We start from the raw sequence: 19,376 nt of genomic DNA, 5'->3' as shown, positions 1-19,376 counted from the left end.
CACGTGTATCGTTCTGAACATGCATGAAATATTTGCCACTGGACGTTAAGCAAGCAACCAAAAATCAGTCAACCTTTTCAGTTTGACTCAATAAGATTTTCAAAATCTTACACACGAATATGTTAATTCTGGATTTATTTTATGAAAGTCTACATTAAATTCATCTGACATATATGATAATGTTTCTTTATTGTAGCGATAAATTACAAAACTTCACGTTATTTGTTTCTAATTAAAATACGGGACTACAATGACGGTTTCTTTTACACCTTTCATCGATTGAACTTTAAAAAATAAATTTCCAAATCGGCCACAAAAAACTATTAGACGAATAAAGTTTTGAAGTAAATCATAGATTGCATGTTTATCAAGGAAAATAATGACCTTGCACAGGTCATTATTTTATGCCTTGGAGCATATATCATTGAAACATGGTATCGTCCGGGTTGATTCTGAAAAAGAATGACCTGTCGTTCTGAAAGAAAATAACTCCATATAGGTATATAACGAAGATTAAAGTCTTTTGCAACTACTGACTATAATCTATATCGTAAAAAATCTTTTAAATCCAACAAAAACTAAGTTTTTTTTCGACCTGACAAATTGCTTGTTTACACTATCACTCTTCTCTGGTACCTGTGATAGTTACAAAAGGGGGGGGGGGGGGTGAGTGGGGTTGGGGCTGGGGTAGCTCTGGTTCAAAATGGGTAAGTGGACTGGTAATAACCAAAAGTACTTAATAAATAATCAAAGCATATAATCCTTACAAATCCTTACACATTTCAGCATAAATTGAACACTTATTATAAAGTTAATATATTTAAAATATATTTGTAGAAGAAATGTAACAGTTTATAGTTAAAAATGACGGTTTCCGCAGTGTTCCGCAATCGGCGGTACTGTATAAATATTCACAATGAACTTTCTTATTTAGCTAGCGTGATCCTAATGAGCCTTTATAATAAAAAGATCTAGAATAAATATTAGCAATAATCCTCAAAATCCTAAATTATTAGAACCTAACCTTAACGAAATAACTGGATATATATATATAAATTCTCTATTTCTGCTAGTTTGTTATAATTTAACAATATGGCTGCCCAGGAGGAACAAGACTGAATAAGAGAGAATGTCGCGTATGAATTTATATTACACGACACACTTTGGACACGATTTGGACACACTTTTGACGTTTCTAACGTCAAATGACGTCACGACACAAACTGCACTGTAAACATACGGGGACTTTTATAAGAACTTTGTAAATAAACAATGGCGGCCCCCCAGGGTTGAAGTGACCCGTTAATAAAAAGGGATAAAAGCTAAATGTCTTGGAGACTTATGATCGTTGATACCGGTATAACTACAACAAGGAACCAGAGAATCACGTTAGTTTTACTTGACTGTAAGTTAAATGTACAACTCGTACATTAAAATGGTAAATTCTACACTTGTCACATACATCATACAATTATAAAAATATATAGTCTTTGGATTTGTCCCCATTTCCCGTATCATTTGCCTTTCCATCTATTATAGTATCTACATTTTGTTACACAATATAAAGAACGTGACCCACAAAAGACATGATCAAACATGAATAAGTTAGAATAACAAATCCGTAACAATACTTTTGGTTTTGGTCTGCTTTTCGAAACCAAATGTTACAATACTTTATTAGCAATAATTAAATGCTGATCGCTTTAAATGATCGTGTTCTCTTTCATTTTTAGCTCACCTGGCCCGAAGGGCTAAGTGAGCTTTTCCCATCACTTTGCGTCCGTCGTCGTCTGTCGTCGTCATTCATCGTCGTTACCTTTTACAAAAATCTTCTCCTCTGAAACTACTTGGCCAAATTAAACCAAACTTAGCCACAATCATCATTGGGGTATCTTGTTTAATAGATGTGTCCGGTGACCCGGCCAACCAACCAAGTTGGCCGCCATGGCTAAAAATAGAACATAGGGGTAAAATGCAGTTTTTGGCTTATAACTCAAAAACCAAAGCATTTAGAGCAAATCTGAAGGGGGGTTAAATTGTTTATCTGGTCAAGATCTATCTGCCCTGAAATTTTCAGATGAATCGGACAACCTGTTGTTGGGTTGCTGCCCCTAAATTGGTAATTTTAAGAAAATTTTACTGTTTTTGGTTATTATCTTGAATATTATTATAGATAGAGATAAACTGTAAACAGCAATAATGTTTAGCAAAGTAAGATCTACAAATAAGTCAACATGACCGAAATGGTCAGTTGACCTCTTTTGGAGTTGATGCCCTTTATAGTCAATTTTTAACCATTTTTCGTAAATCTTAGTAATCTTTTACAAAAATCTTCTCCTCTGAAACTACTGGGCCAAATTAATCCAAACTTGGCCACAATCATCATTGGGGTATCAAGTTTGAAAAATGTGTGGCGTGACCCAGCCAACCAACCAAGATGGCTGCCATGGCTAAAAATAGAACATAGGGGTAAAATGTAGATTTTGGCTTATAACTCTTAAACAAAAGCATTTAGAGCAAATCTGACATGGGTAAACTAATCTATTAGGCCAAGATCTATCTGCATGGAAATTTTCAGGCAAATCGGACAACCCGTTGTTGGGTTGCTGTCCCTGAATTAGTAATTTTAAGGAAATTTTGCAGTTTTGCTTATTATCTTGAATATTATTATAGGTAAAGATAAACTGTAAACAGCAATAATGTTCACCAAAGTAAGATCTACAAATAAGTCAACATGACCAAAATTGTCAGTTAACCCATTAAGGAGGTATTGCCCTTTATAGTCAATTTTTAACCATTTTTCTAAAATGTTATTATTCTTTTAAAAAATATTCTCCTCTGAAACTACAGAGCCAAATTTAACCAAACTTGGCTACAATCATCATTTGAGTATCTAGTTTAAAAAATGTGTCCGGTGGCCCGGCCCGAAATGTAGATTTTGGCTTATATCTCGGAAACCAAGCATTTAGAGCAAATCTGGCAGGGAATTAATTGTTTATTAGGGCAAAATCTATCTGCCCAAAAATGTTCAGACAAAACAGACAACCTGGGTTGCTGCCCCAGAATTAGTAATTGTAAGGAAATTTTGCAGTTTTGGTTATTATCTTGAATATTATAATAGATACTCAATTATGTTCAGCAAAGTACGATCTACAAATAAGTCAACATGACCAAAATTGCCAGTTTACCCCTTAAGGAGTTATTGCCCTTTATAGTCATTTTTTTACAATTTTCATAAATTTTTGTAAATTTTTGTAAATTTTTAGAATATATTTTCCACTGTAATTACTGGGCCAAGTTCATTATAGATAGAGATAATTGTAGCAAGAAGAATGTCCAGTAAATTAAGATCTACAAACACATCATGATCACCAAAACACAATTTTGTCATGAATTTATCTGTGTCCATTGTTTAATATGCACACAGACCAAGGTGAGCGACACAGAATCTTGAGAGCCTCTAGTTTTGTATAGTGCTTGTGTCGTTTCTTTCCAGAATAAGTTAGATGATTATGGGATGTCCAATTGTTCTTGTTTGCAATATTATGGTAATAAACATTCATAATGATGTTTTATAAACGCTTATCACAATGTTTCTAAAACACTAGACAAATATACTTGATTTTCCGCACAAACATAATTATTAAACACATGTAGAAAATCTTATATTAAAAAATAATCAATTTGTTCATGATATCAATTTCAAGTGTCAATAATTTTCTTTGAAATATAACTTGTTTAATACAGTACAGTCTGATCAAGCTAAGTAGTGAACCATATTCAAGGCATTAAAATACTGTAGATTCATTTATATTCGTTGTATACCTATTTGCGTTGATATCGTGGGTACAGGGGAACCATGAATATAAATATTCAACGAAATACAAAATTTCCAAAGAAATGTATGCAGAAAACCACGAAATCAAATATCGACGAATATGCATGTCTCACACCACGAAAGTTGGTACCCACGAAAATAAATAAATCCACAGTAGTTTTATTTAACCATGTTTTTGTATTAATATGGATTCACTCATAGGGTCTTTGCATCGGTAATAAACACATTTATTCTAAAAGCAGTTGCTGGCATGATACGGGGTTACGTTCTTCTCATATAGTTTATGATATGATACTATACCCCTAATGGGAGGGGGGGGGGGGGGGTGTACGTGATTTTCATAGGATGCAGACATAATCTTGTAATCAGTTGAATTAAGGTATGAAGCTGACATGTCGGTAACTGGTAGTAATCATTTGTTATCTGTTGTTAATTTATGTATCATAGCCATTTTAATCAGGAGACTCTGGACTTTGTTAGTTTTGTATGTTTTTTTTTGTGTTTTATTTTAATTCATTTATATGTTTTGGAGTTTACTGTGACGTCCATTTTCACTGAAATAGTACACAATTTTATTAAGGGGCAAGTTGAGGACCACTTTCGGGTGCGTGTTTTTCTCGCTGATTTGAAGTTCCATTGGTGGCCTTCGGCTGTTGTCTGTTCTTTGGTCGGGTTTTTGTCTCTTTGACATATTCCCCATTTCCAGTGACTAAAAAGGTTGCACTTGATTTTAGGATAGATATATTTAAGGTCATGGAAACAGTAAATGGGCTATGCCACAGATTTCAGTAAAATTTTGCATGGCTCGATGAACTACAACTGAAAATCGGAAAAAAGAAGGAACTGCTTGATGTGTTACTTTGTCTTCCAAACTAATATCAGTTCTATGTAGCAATAACACTATCGATACCACTTGTGATAGAGCTAGATCTGCGTTGAGACAATAATTGTTCCGTCAGTGATGTTTGAGGCCAATATATTAGAAAATCAAAATCAATTTGAATTTTTAAATCATTTCTTAAATATGAAAAGAACTCATATATGTAGCTTCGACGAAAACAAATGGACCTCTTGCTTTATGTGTTCATAAATATCAGTAAATCCTAATACACTTAAACAAATTCGCTGAAGATCATTGTTTTCCTTTGAGAAGGCTCTTAATTATTGCAATGAAAATGAGACGTCTTTTGGTCTTTTCTTCCCATTTTTGTTCCAACTCTTCTGTAGAAACATCTAAAGTATAAACATCTGCAAAGGTAAACACATTTTGATCCGGCATGAAATATGCAGGGAGATTTTGTGAAATTGTAAATTTCTCAAGGGTGTTATATATATTAAGCGTCCAAAGTCTGATTAGCTCATTCTGTCTATCTGTCAAAAGGTCACCCATAGCCTCAGCCATATTGTCAGAAAATTCTGGTGAAAATGCTGCATGTAGTAAAGAATTTTTTAACATGTAACTACTTATAACACTTTCGGCACCACGATTGTTCTCGTACTCATTAACGTTAAACATGATTGGAGGACAGACACATTCACTGCGCATTGATTTAGCCAATGCATAACTGTCTTTTAGAATACTGGGGAGATTGTTAACAACATAATGTTCAATTGGTGCAAGTGAGCAACGCATTAATACTAAATGACCGAATAATGTGGATGGCGCACCTGACTGCAGGAGAATAAAACAACCATCTTTTACTGCATTGTCGATGTTAAAGGGTATTGCTGTAAATTTACAACACTGTGGCCACCATCCTTCCTTGCGTAGTGCAGGTACAATATCTAAACTTATTTTTAGGTTTTTATAAAAACTACCTGTCCAAATCAGAACTATATTAAATGGCGGGTTTTCACTAACATCTACAAGTTCTCCATCGTAAAAAATCTGCAAATCAGACCAGATCATGGTCTCTTGTTCTAAAACTCGTCGGAATAATTCGAAGAATCGATTACTGACGTAGATCGCATTTAATGAGAAGTCGTCGTTAAAAAAATGGTGAAATTCTTTAATCTTTTCTTTATCGTTCAGGTGAACTTGTACTAATCCAAGTTTGTCATATAAAGCTTGTCCCTTCAAAATGCATACACTGGAAAACGTATCTAAACAACATACAAAGTCAAACTCATTTGGATCACCAACTTTACTTTCTTCTTTTGAGCTTCCACTTAAAATAACGCTCGACTGAAATCTATAGTCCATTTTTCCAATTTTATCACAAATTCGAGACACAAAATCAAAAACCGTTCTCGCAATGGAAGCAGCTTCTGCATTTAATGACTTTCCTATTCCCGAACTTTGAAGAATGTGTTTCGTCATTTCATTTGGATCTTCAGTAGGAGATATTATTTCTTCAACGATGAGTTTGTTATCGTATTCTATTTCATTCTTTTTACGAGACCTACAAATAGACTTATCCGCATCGAATGATGTTGTCGTGCAGTCGTTCATAAGAACTAAAGCTACATCTAAATTTCCCAAGGCCTTCGCAAGATCATATGGAGTCCGTCCCATTTGATCTTTAAGGTTAATATCAGCCCCTGACTGCAAAAGCACGTTTGCAATTGGTACTGAATTATACCACGCTATGTAATGCAACGGAGATGAACCGTAAATGTCTTGAAGGTTACAATCAGAACCGTTTTTCACAAGAAGTTGAATTTGTTCAGCATTTTCGTGCACGAGAAGCCCCATCAATGGCGAACGGCCACATTTGTCCTTAACTTTAAGATCAGCTTTAAAGTCAACAAATATTTGTATGATTGCTGGTTTTCTCATTTTAAAAATTGGAGATCTTCCAAAGATATCTACAGCATTAACATTTGCACCTTGTTGAAGAAGATAGAAAATTGCATCTTTATCTGGTATCCACTTGTCACGTGACATTAGATGTAATGGGGACTCTCCAAGATGATTCTGAGCATTAATGTCTGCTCCTGCATCACAAAACATCTGAATGACGTCAACTGAATTGAACATGTCAGCACATACTCTCATAAAAGCAGTTTTCCCGGCTCTGTCTGGTTCATTCATTAAATGTCTAAGTATATTTTTAGGAATGATCCCAAAGCCATGTTTCACAAACGCCATCAAATAGTTGTCAGCATTGAGCTCTAAATCTAAGTATCGGTTGAGGTAGTTACGACCATCAGCATCGTACTTCGTTACATCTGCTCCTATTGTTATTAGTTCCTTTGCAAATGTTTCACCAAATATATAACTAAAGTCTAAAAGCATATGCCCGTCATAGTTGAAAGCGTTGATCGAAATGCCTCTACCAACAAACTCCTTGAGGAAAGATAGTATAATATCGAGATGTTCCTCCTTTCCATAAGCGCATAAGCAATGGAGAATATTATTTCCATATTTATCAACAATATCAAATTTTGTTGTTGATATATTGATCAAGTATTCTGCTACATCTATATCATTAGAATGGCAGGCTAACATTGCAGGGGTGAATCCAGATAAGGTAGTGGCATTGACATCAGCTCCAGATGTAACTAACAGTTTAACCATGGGAAATGATCGCTTTATAACGGCTCTGTTGAGTGCGGTGCACGAATGTTTATCCCGCTGATTTAAATCGACGTTATATGTAATCAGTAGTTGACAGACTTCGATGTTGTCTTGATAAACCGATTCATGAAGTGGTGGTATTTCTTGGTCTTTACTTCCATCAGGCGATTCTCCTTTCTCTAAGAGTTGTCTGATTCTATTTATATCTCCCAATTTAATGAGTGTTGAGAGATGAGATGAATCACTGCTAACGTCTAACTGGTCTCCTAATAAAAATCAAATTTAATCATTTTCTTAATACTTCTATAAATATTCACAAATTCACTGATTCGCGCGTCACTTATGAGCCTTATTGCTGATAAAACGCGTGTCTGGCCAGGGGCAGATCCAGCCAGTTTTAAAAAAGGAGGTTCCAACACAGGAAAAAGGATGGGTTCCAACCATTTGTCCCCATTTTAATGCAATGATCGTCAAAACAAGAAATGGGGTTCTAAACCGGACCCCCCCCCCTCTGACGTACAACACTGTTATCATGGTTATTCATAAAAGATAAATCCCGTTCCTTCTATTGCATTCTTAAATTGCAAAATATTTTTGTAAAAAATATTTATAATTATCACGATAAATCATAAAGATGAAACAACAACGTTAACAGACATTGTACAACCAAACCAATACCGTCATTCGTGCGAAATAATCAATTAAAACGAGAAATCGAACGACATAACTTCTTTATACATTCATTTAAGAATGTGGTGCAGTTGATAAAATAATAAAATATGTGGTATGATAGCCACTTTCTTAACAATTTAAAAACGATGAAAGATGTTTATTTATCTAATTTGTCTTTTTCTTTATTTACTTATATGTATAATAATGGAGATGTGGTATGTTTGCCAATGCGATAACTATCCCCTACAGTTTAATTAAAGCGGATGGGAGCAATTATAGTAGCTCGTTTACAGCGATCACCATATGATAAAAAACGACCTCTATTGAAAAGTATTTCAAATTGTATGTACGAAAGTCGTAGGTTCTCTCTAGGTATTCAAACTTCCTAAACCAATAAAAACTGGCTTCCGTAATAAAGCCAGCAATAACAATCACACTCCTATTCCTGCACTGCTTTATTAAAAGAGCACGAAGGTGAAATCTAGAAAGAACATTATTTATGAGTTCTACTCTTGAATAGTACATGATAGGGTAATTTAAAGAAAAACACATGTTTTATTCTTCACATAGTTCCTATCTAGTTCTATTTAAGGTAGTTCAGGGGTATAGAAACAAAAATGACAGAATTTTCTTATACTTTGTGAAATTTAACTTTGAAGTATTGTAAATGAAAAAATGCAAAAAAATTGGGGGTCACTGGCCATCTAAGAGATATTTTGACCTCTGAAAATGAGTGCAAATAGGTTATATAGAAATAAAGGGAAAATGGACAAAAAAACACTTTGATTGAATTTACAAAGCAAAACAAATGACAGAAGTTGCTCATTCTTTCATACTGTAAAGCTTGATGTCTCTATTTTATAAAATTGAAATAAAATTTAGGGGTCACCGGCCATCCAAGAGATTTTTTGACCTCTGAAAATGAGTGCAAATAGGCTAAATATAGGGAAAACAGACATAAAATCTCTTTGATTGAATTTTCAGAGCGAAATAAATGACAGAAGTTGCTCATTATGTCATACTGTAAAGCTGAATGTCTCTATTATATAAAATTGAAAAAAAAATTGGGGGTTAGCGTCCATCCAAGAGATTTTTTGACCTCTGAAAATGAGTGCAAATAGGCTAAATATAGGGAAAACAGACATAAAATCTCTTTGATTGAATTTTCAGAACAAAATAAATGACAGAAGTTGCTCATTATGTCATACTGTAAGGCTTAATGTCTCTATTTTATAAATTGAAATAAAATTTGGAGGTCATCGGCCATTCAAGAGATTTAATGACCTCTGAAAATGAGTGCAAATAGGCTAAATATAGGGAAAACAGACATAAAATCTCTTTGATTGAATTTTCAGAGCAAAATACATGACAGAAATTGCTTATTATTTCATACTGTAAAGCTTGATGTCTCTATTAATAGAATTGAAATAAAATTTGGGGGTCACCGTCCATCCAAGAGATTTAATGACCTCTGAAAATGAGTGCAAATAGGCTAAATATAGGAAAAACAGACATAAAATCTCTTTGATTGAATTTTCAGAGCAAAATAAATGACAGAAGTTGCTCATTATGTCATACTGTAAAGCTGAATATCTTTATTATATAAAATTGAAATAAAAGTTGGGGGTCACCAGCCATCCAAGAGATTTAATGACCTCTGAAAATGAGTGCAAATAGGCTAAATATAGGGAAAACAGACATAAAATCTCTTTGATTGAATTTTCAGAGCAAAATACATGACAGAAATTGCTTATTATTTCATACTGTAAAGCCTGATGTCTCTATTTATAGAATTGAAATAAAATTTGGGGGTCACCGTCCATCCAAGAGATTTAATGACCTCTGAAAATGAGTGCAAATAGGCTAAATATAGGAAAAACAGACATAAAATCTCTTTGTTTGAATTTTCAGAGCAAAATAAATGACAGAAGTTGCTCATTATGTCATACTGTAAAGCTGAATGTCTCTATTATATAAAATTGAAATAAAATTTGGGGGTCACCGGCCATCCAAGAGATTTAATGACCTCTGAAAATGAGTGCAAATAGGCTATATATAGGAAAAACAGACATAAAATCTATTTGATTGAATTTTCAGAGCAAAATAAATGACAGAAGTTGCTCATTATGTCATACTGTAAAGCTGAATGTCTCTATTATATAAAATTGAAAAAAAAATTGGGGGTTAGCGGCCATCCAAGAGATTTTTTGACCTCTGAAAATGAGTGCAAATAGGCTAAATATAGGGAAAACAGACATAAAATCTCTTTGATTGAATTTTCAGAGCAAAATAAATGACAGAAGTTGCTCATTATTTCATACTGTAAAGCTTGATGTCTCTATTTTTTAAAATTGGAATAAAATTTGGGGGTCACCGGCCATCCAAGAGATTTTTTAACCTCTGAAAATTAGTGCAAATAGGCTAAATATAGGGAAAACAGACATAATAAAATCTCTTTGATTGAATTTTCAGAGCAAAATAAATGACAGCGGGGGCATCATCTGTGTCCCTTAGGACACATTCCCCATTTTTTTTTAGAAGTTACTATTAATTAATATTAATTTTAACCATGACTGTATGGCATTTTATATTTTAATATTTTATGATGGATTTAAATGAGTAGCAATTGTTGCATTAGAAATTTTTCTTCTTTCATATTTCAGAAACTACATCTGAATTTCTTCAAATATTTTTTTTTTGAGAGGATTAATATTCAACAGCCAAAGTGAATTGCTCAATTTTAAGCCAAAAAAAATATTTTAAGTTCATTAGACCACATTCATTCTGTGTCAGAAACCTATGCTGTGTCAACTATTTAATCACAGTCCAAATTCAGAGCTGTATCCAGCTTGAATGATGTGTCCATACTAGCCCAAACCATTCAGGGTTTGAACTCTGCGGTTGTATAAAGCTGCGCCCTGCGGAGCATCTGGTTAATATTGTGCTTAAACCATGATTGTGACAACATATGAAAAGTGTGAGCTGACAGTCTGCTAAGTTTTTATCCATAAGTCTCATTCTGACTTTCTATCTGACAGGTTTTTATGTGTAAAAGGCCCTTCAATGACTAATGAAAAACAATTCAAATGAGAAAACTGAAGGCATTTTAATGTACAATATGATGCCCCAAAAAAAATGTGACACAACAACAAAAGACAACCACTGTCTGAATTACAGGTTCATGTAATTGGGATAGGCACAAACATAATGTGATGGGTTTAATGTTTGAAGGTGACAACCCTTCTCCTTAACCTGGGACAGTGGTGTAAATTGGTACAACATATGGGTTTTATCAATTTGTATTATTCATTTGTGAACTCTGAATCTGGCGAAAAGTAGATTATCACAGATAAATTTGCAGAATGTCATGACAGTCAGGATTCTTGTCTTACAACCTTTATGAAGCAAGAAAAATGTGACGATGTTTGTATGTACATAAAAGTCTGTCATAAAATTAAAGATTTCAGTCTATTCCCATTTTACAATATCTTTTGTAACTGATGATTTCACATGTTATTTTTCTTTTCTACTGTAGGATAGTAAGTGGTTCAAATATACATGTATGCCTCTTGAGACTAAAATTACATGCAATAGAAATCAGCCCCAAAAAAGAAAATGTTAATAACTACAGCTGTAGTATGCATTTCTAAATGTAAATACAATGTATGTGCTAGGGCCTAAATTGACCCTGAATTATTTCAAGTGTTTTTGACCTCAGACTTTTTAATACATAACGTACTATTAAATTATTACATGTAATATACTATGCCATTTGTAATTTCCTTTCTATTTAAAGTACAAATGGGAGGATTCAGAGGCGGCCCTGAGAAAAATTTGGTTAATAATATAGGGAATCACTGGAGCATGACCTTAGCGGGTCCCCACTTAGGCAGTCAGTGAGCCCCCACTTATGAAAAATTCTGGATCCACCACTGGGATTATTTATTCAACAAAAACATTCACGAGTTTTAAATTACTGGAAAATATCACATGTTCATACAAGCCCCCCCCCCCTTTTTTTATTCAAAACCTCCTAAACATGCTAAAAGGCACATACTCATACATTTTTATAATTTTGACTTTTGAATAATTTTTATATATTCGACATGTCTGATACATGTACATCAAATTAGTCTTTAAAAACATTTTGTCTATAATATATCTCTTATAATTGGCATGAAACTTGGTCCACAGGCTTTTAATTTAGTAAGCTCTGGTCACACAAAATTTGTTAAGTTCGGTTAATTCCTACTATCCTATTACAAATGTATATAGGAACATAGTTAATTTATTATCCTTTGATTTTATCTTTATTTACAAAATATAGACTCTTGTGTGAACATTTCACATCTTACAATTTTTTTTCATACACCTTTAAAAAATATGCCTTAACATGCTTAAAGAGGAAGTATTTTAAGAGTTGAAATTATACTGTAACTTTTGATCATGAATTGACCAGCTGAAAAAGGTTAAAAAATGTCTGAAGCCATCAAGAGAATATAACACTCACTTAGCGCAGGTGTAATTTTTAAAAGTTTGCATTTAATGTCTTTAACATATTAAAGATATGCACTTTGAACTACTATATATATATATATTATAGTACTCTGTAGAGACCTAACAAGCTTTTAAATTTAGAAAAAAATCATTTTATGACAAGACCCCTTTTCCTGTGTAGGTAGTAAAGTTTTGTTTTTCTCTCATGAAGGTTCTGTAGGATCAAATATAGTATAGGAGGGTCAGGAAAAGTTTAAAGAATAGAGAATAATGCATGTAATGTTCACAATACATTTGTAAATATAGAAAATAGACATACATGTAACAATGAAGAAAAACCGGGTGTTAATTTATAAGAATTACAGAAAAATGGAAAAAACAAAAAAATAAATAGAGATAAATGGTATAAAGAATTAGATAAGAATGAAATAAAGAACCCTCCATTCAGACCATGGGGAAGAAAGGTAGTTTTGTGAAATGATTCATTTTTAAAAATAATTTATACAGACTTTTACAGTCTAGATGTTTAACCCCACCACATTATTTATGTATGTGCCTGTCCCAAGTCATGAGCCTGTAATTCAGTGGTTGTCATTTGTTTATGTGCTACATATTTGTTTTTCGTTCATTTTCTTATTTAAATAAGGCCGTTAGTTTCCTCGTTTCAATTGTTTTACATTGTCATATCGGGGCCTTTTATAGCTGTCTATACGGTATGGGCTTTGCTCAATGTTTAAGGCCATACGGTGACCTATAGCTGTTAATGTCTGTGTCATTTTGGTCTGTTGTGGATACATTGAAGTTGTCTCATTGGCAATCATACCACATCTTTTTTATATAGATGGGATATGTTCTAAATTTTAAGTGCATGCTTATTTAAACCAAAAATGTAACAACTGGAATCCGGGCAAAGTCAACTGCATTCGCGTTCGAATAATCCAAGTTTACAACAAGAAAATTCTGTTTGCATATAAATGTAATTATATAAACCGCCTACTTTCATGAATCATGACCTTTTCTCCCAGAAACGCAAATGGTCTGAACCCTATGCAGATGATATTTCTCAGGTCCACAAATTTTCAAATCTATTACATGATAGAAGTACCATGAGCTATGCCTATGGTTAACTTACATGTATAATTTTTTTTTCAGTCTGAAAAGGGGTGGGTCATTGTTTTGTTGTTCGACACGGATATTTTTTTTTAAATTATATCCGCTATTTTTACGCTTACATATTATTTTTCAGTGGTCGTGAATCGCTCTTTGATCACGTATATTCAATTCATTAGTACTTACTTTTCAGTTTAAATGTCCCCCTTTTATGATTTATTTACATCCATCTTTAGCATGTTTGTCGGACCTTTTCTAGTGTAAGACAAGGGTGAAACTGCTTCATAAGCTACCAAAATGAAGATCGTTATCTATAATTTCGATCTGCATTACAGTATGCATGAAAAGCAGTTCACGTGTTCGATTAATATGAGCTATTCTCTCTTCATTCTTCTCCTACGTCAAAACATGCTCCATATTTATTTTTAGAACGGACGTAATTTTTCGACAATGACAATAGTAACAATAAACTTTATTAAGTTTTAAAATGGCATTTAAAAGTTATTCAACTCTTTCTCAATGTATTTGAATAAAAAAGATTATTTAAATGATCATATTTTATTGTTATGGAAAATTACGACAATGTACATGACTTACGATATCAATGCGCAACTTTATGCGCAGACGGCGCGAAAATTTAAACCCCCGAACTACCTTAATGTATTTTTGTTTGTGTTTATAAGTACATATTGTAAAATGTAGGTTTAATTTCACATGGCGATGATCACATTTTGTATGAATTCAATACTCCAGATTACTATCTTAATACTTTCCATTTTCAGCTTTTATTTGATCACTCAGACACAATAGAGATAAAATCCCCATGTTAATTCTAACTTCAGTTTTGACATGTTAGATAAAAAAAATAAAGCTGTATTAACATTATATAAGTTGTAATAATAGACACTCTTTCACGAGCAATACTTTTCTCTCTATAATGGATACTTTTTCATATCAAATATTGTCCTTTCCTTGATAAAAACTACTTTACATCTGTGGACATGATTCCATAGGTAAAAATCGTTCGGTCGATATTTCATATTGTTTTCAAGACCCAATATACTGTGAAAAAGTATACGTTGGACATACTGTCATGGGTGACATATGAAATCCGACATATGTATTATATTAAATATTCCTATTTACCTGCAGTTCTCCTGTAGATAACTTCAATATCCTCTAAATCCATTGTCTAATTTGTCATGTTCTTCTTTTATATGGATTTTATATTTCTTCTCGAATTTCTATTGTTGAGAAAAACAAATATGATTATTGATTCAAATCGTTGTTACATAAACCAATCAATACTATTACTTGAAAGAATAAACAGTTTGTCAGTTCCCATAATCTATACTTCAAGACCATCGTGTTGATATCGAATATTTATCAACAAGGTATTGGTACCGTCCGATGAATATGAATAAACTCATCATTGATACCAGGATTAATTTTTGTATTTACGCCAGACCCGTCTACAAAAGAGGGACGAAAGATACCAGAGGTAGAGTCAAACTCAAAGATAGAAAATAAACTGACAACGTCATAGCTAAAAATAAATGACAAACAGACAAATAATAGTACAGAAGACACAACATAGAAAACTAAAGACTAAACAACACAAACCCTATCAAAAACTTGGGCTGATCTCAGGTGGTCCGGACGGGTATTCAGATCCTGCTCCACATGATGTACCCGTCGGGTTTTTTTTATCAGTGACGTTCGAATCAAAAAAGTTAAAAAGCCCACATGAAGGACGAATTTAAAGAGCATTGAAGGCCAAAAATCCTAAAAAGTTTGCCAAATACAGTTAAGGTAATCTTTTCCTGAGGTATAAAAGCCTTAGTATTTAAAAAAAATAATTTTGTAAACAATTATAATTTATATATATGACCATATCAATGATAATTCATGTCAGCACATACCCCTTGTTCGTCAATTTTCCACTCAAACGTTTTACAAAAGTCTGAAAAGCAGCTGCAAGGTGTTGAATACCGAATAAGTTGGAAAATATTCATCCCATATGCATATGCAGGTGAAGTTGGTATATTGCTTCAAGATGCAGGGAATTGTTAATTTCAAAATGATTATTTGCTCGTTTGTCATTGATTCTGATACTTAGGAGTCTGCGTATGTCACATTCTAAATATAAGTTTATAAATGAAGCGCAGGAAGCCGTGTCTGTGGTTTCCGTAATATCTAGCTCTGGGTGGATAAATTAATCGAACCCGATCAGAAAAGTTTGGATTGTTAATGAAAAAAACATCATTAATATATCTGAATATGAAATTAAATTATCTAGCTAATTTCATCTTCTTGATTTTGACATGTGTCTGAATGAACTCGGACTCATATATACGAAAATAGGAAGAGGTCAGCAAGGAGAGGCGCACAGTTCGTTCCCATAGGAATTCCAACAATTTGTTGAAAACGTCTACCTCCAAATTCAACTAATACTTTGTCATTAAGAATCTCCAGCATACTGATCACGTGTTTGATCACGTGTTCGTCTGTGTTGCATTTTTACCTTTTTGTTCACTATTGACAAATTATGCTGTATGGTATCATAGAGTAATAAATTGATAGCGTATGCAAAATTGAATCTTACGGCGGAGAGAAACCGCGTTTCTATAAAGCATCACATCAACATTGCAAAAAAGTGGTGTTATCTAGCGAAATATATCTGTATAGACAACCCGTTTATGCAAACCAATTAATATAACTTTAAACAATAAACTGTCGTAATATAAAGAATCTGTGCAATTTGTGTAGCCATATCTCATGAACGATAACAAAATATATCAAATTGTGCATATACAAGTATTTTTTTCCAACCAATCAGCCAATTAAACTAACGTATATCTTTAATTCTTTTTTTAAAGAAAGGAATTTCTGTTCATTTTTTCAAGGTTTTAATATTGGTCTTATGAATTTTGATTATCTTGTTGGTACCGTTTTTTCTTCTTTTTATATGATTTTGTATTTGTCAGGAAGTGAATGAAAACGGACGCAACACAATTTGACGTGTGTTAACTTCAAGTGTACGTCGTATCATCATTTATTCAAAGGAAAAGAAGGCGCTACAAGTAAACATTAAATTTTGTTTAAATTTGCGTTAACGTCAACTATTCGCATTTCTATTTGCACTCAGCTTGCATATTCCGGTATTGCATTTTTTTTTATCGTTCACTCAGTACAATAACTGATAAACTCTTCCTTTATACCAGAATTAAAAGTTTGTAGACCAGACGCAGTGTTGTCCACAAAAGACTCATCATTGTCTCTCGAATAATAACAGTTAAAAAATCTATAAGGCGTTGACAAGGTTTTATTTCCTTTGGTTAGAAAGCCCGTATAGTTTCGAAAACTAAACATTTGACATAGTCAGTGATAGTTCATATCAACAAAGAAGTGCTGACTACTGTGTTGGTGCTCACTAAGGGAATTAGTTAACATATTTAGCATTATTTCAAGATGTAAATTTGTTTAAATACAGTTTTGAATATGTTATTCTAAATAGTTTCATTAAACATGTTTGCACATGATTATATATGTAGTCAGGATAATAAATTGTCATTGAGTATTATGAACAAATCAGATCGTTGATAATGATCAGATATAGAAATAGTTACCCTGAGGATCAGATGCAAACAATTATGAAAGTATACTATGTATTGTTGTTTTATTAAACAAACTTCGAAGTCACTTACAAAAATGCAGTTTCATTCATAGTTTTGCATGAATGCTTACGCTTTAAGGACACGTCAGTGGAGATGAGTACAATAGTAAACGTACGAATTGTTGTGAACGCCCGATTCCTGAGACTGAATTGACACCTCGCTTTCTTGAGTAGACATAAGCTATATAGATATTTCTATTCTGACATTGCTCGCGTATTAACAGTAATACAAAAAACTATAAAACTAATACAGCAAAAATACGGAGTATACATGTGCAAATATGCGCGCAATGTTAACCCACATTTTAAATGATATTATTGTTAACGATTTCCTTTCACCGTTATGACGGCAGCAAAATTTTTCAATCGAAATATAAGGATGTTGTTCAATAAATAAAGGCAACAGTAGTAAGACGGTGTTCAAAATCATATATTTTTAATTTCAGTTACAGCATACATAAATTTCAACATGCTGAAGCGTACAACAGGTGAATTCGTTGTTTAATAAACTTTAGAATAATTTCAGTATATTGTTTGACAAATGTTTGAGCATAAAATTGAGAATGAAAAAGGGGAATGTGTCAAAGAGACAACAACCCGACTATAGTACAGACAACATCACAAGGTCACCAATAGGTCTTTAATGCAGCGAGAAACTCCCGCACCCGCAGATGCATTCAACTGTATTGTGTCGAGTGTAACTAATGAGTCTCGTAAATACGTAAACGTAAACGTGCTACTGGCGTACACATTTTAAGGCTGATATAGTTTATACATATCATGTAAGGTATTCCAGTTCTAAGATAGCACGAATGTCTTTTATATAAATAAACTCATCATAGATACCAGGACCAAATTTAGTATATACGCCAGACGCGCGTTTCGTCTACAAAAGACTCATCAGTGACGCTCGAATCCAAAAAAGTTAAAAAGGCCAAATAAAATACGAAGTTGAGGACCAAAGTTCCCAAATGTTTTGCCAAATACAGCTAAGGTAATCTATGCCTGAGGTAGAAAAGCCTTAGTATTTCAAAAAATTCAAAAATTTGTAAACAGTAAATTTATAAATATAACCATATCAATGACAATTCATGTCATATGGTTAAATCTCTTAATTTCTTTCAAATATGTCTATACCGTTTCAGTTGGATAGGTTCTTTGTAATTTGTTTGAAAAATTCCCATTCAAAAAAGCTATATGTATGCCAATTAAAATCATATTAGTACGTACATTCAAGATTTGTTTTCCGTTCACATCAGAGAATATCTCATCTGGTACCTTCTTTTGTCTAACGAAACATTCCTGCTATCCCTGATGAAATAACCAGTTTCTAATTTAAATCTGTCGTGAGTTATCAATTTGATAATAAGAATAACTTTGTTTACAAAACTAAATTTGAATGCTTCCTTGTTATTGTGCTTGTAAGTAATATTTATATATAAAATAGTTACACAATAGAGATTTAACCGACAGTATACGTCATACTGAAATCAAACCGCGTTACAATTACAATACACTGAGTTATATTTCCTTTTTGTATCAAAAGGTAAAGGCCTGTCGAGTGCTCTACTCGGCATATATATATTGTACAAGATTGACATTAAGTGTTTAAGTGAGATTTTCAAAGAAGTATATTTGTGATAAATATAAGGATGAGGAGCATTACATGGTTTCATTTTTAAAAATCACATAGGGGATTAGTTATATGCAAGAATATATTTCCTTTTAACTGAGATCGTCATTAAAACTTTAAATGCGCCCAAATATGCTATCATGTGTTGTTTTGCAATTACTACACATGTTTACTGTGAGGCAAATATTTCCAATTAAAATCACAGAACTATAAGCACATTAATAGGTAACAGGAAAACTTAGCAGGACTAATAACAGGCATTTGCAATTTAGCTCCAGAAACCTCAATTGAAATATTTATTTTCCGTTTGTACAAATCAACTAAAACCCCTAATGTTACGGGTTGATTTTCATGCAATCATAAATTATACGACTAGAAAATGACCCGTAGTATGCCAACACAATTAGAACATATCAGTTGTCATCTGAGA

The 19,376-nt window shown here is 33.0% G+C and overlaps 1 protein-coding gene across 1 annotated transcript; it reads right to left on the bottom strand.

Moving 5' to 3' along the window:
- Positions 1-4,835: 4,835 nt before the first annotated feature.
- LOC139491073 (serine/threonine-protein phosphatase 6 regulatory ankyrin repeat subunit C-like) lies at positions 4,836-18,764 on the bottom strand. The gene is made up of 3 exons (XM_071278378.1): positions 18,544-18,764; positions 14,784-14,881; positions 4,836-7,624 (listed from the first exon to the last, which is right to left on the bottom strand). The coding sequence occupies exons 2-3, from the start codon at positions 14,824-14,826 to the stop codon at positions 4,971-4,973; spliced, it is 2,697 nt and encodes an 898-aa protein (XP_071134479.1). The 5' UTR covers positions 14,827-14,881; positions 18,544-18,764; the 3' UTR covers positions 4,836-4,970.
- Between the last annotated feature and the right edge of the window lie 612 nt (positions 18,765-19,376).

This window comes from Mytilus edulis, chromosome 10 (genome assembly GCF_963676685.1).
Source record: "Mytilus edulis chromosome 10, xbMytEdul2.2, whole genome shotgun sequence".
In the NCBI taxonomy this organism is placed as follows: Eukaryota; Metazoa; Mollusca; class Bivalvia; order Mytilida; family Mytilidae; genus Mytilus; species Mytilus edulis.
The sequence above is the reverse complement of the archived record's forward strand: the minus strand, read 5'-3'. Positions and strand labels throughout refer to the sequence as shown.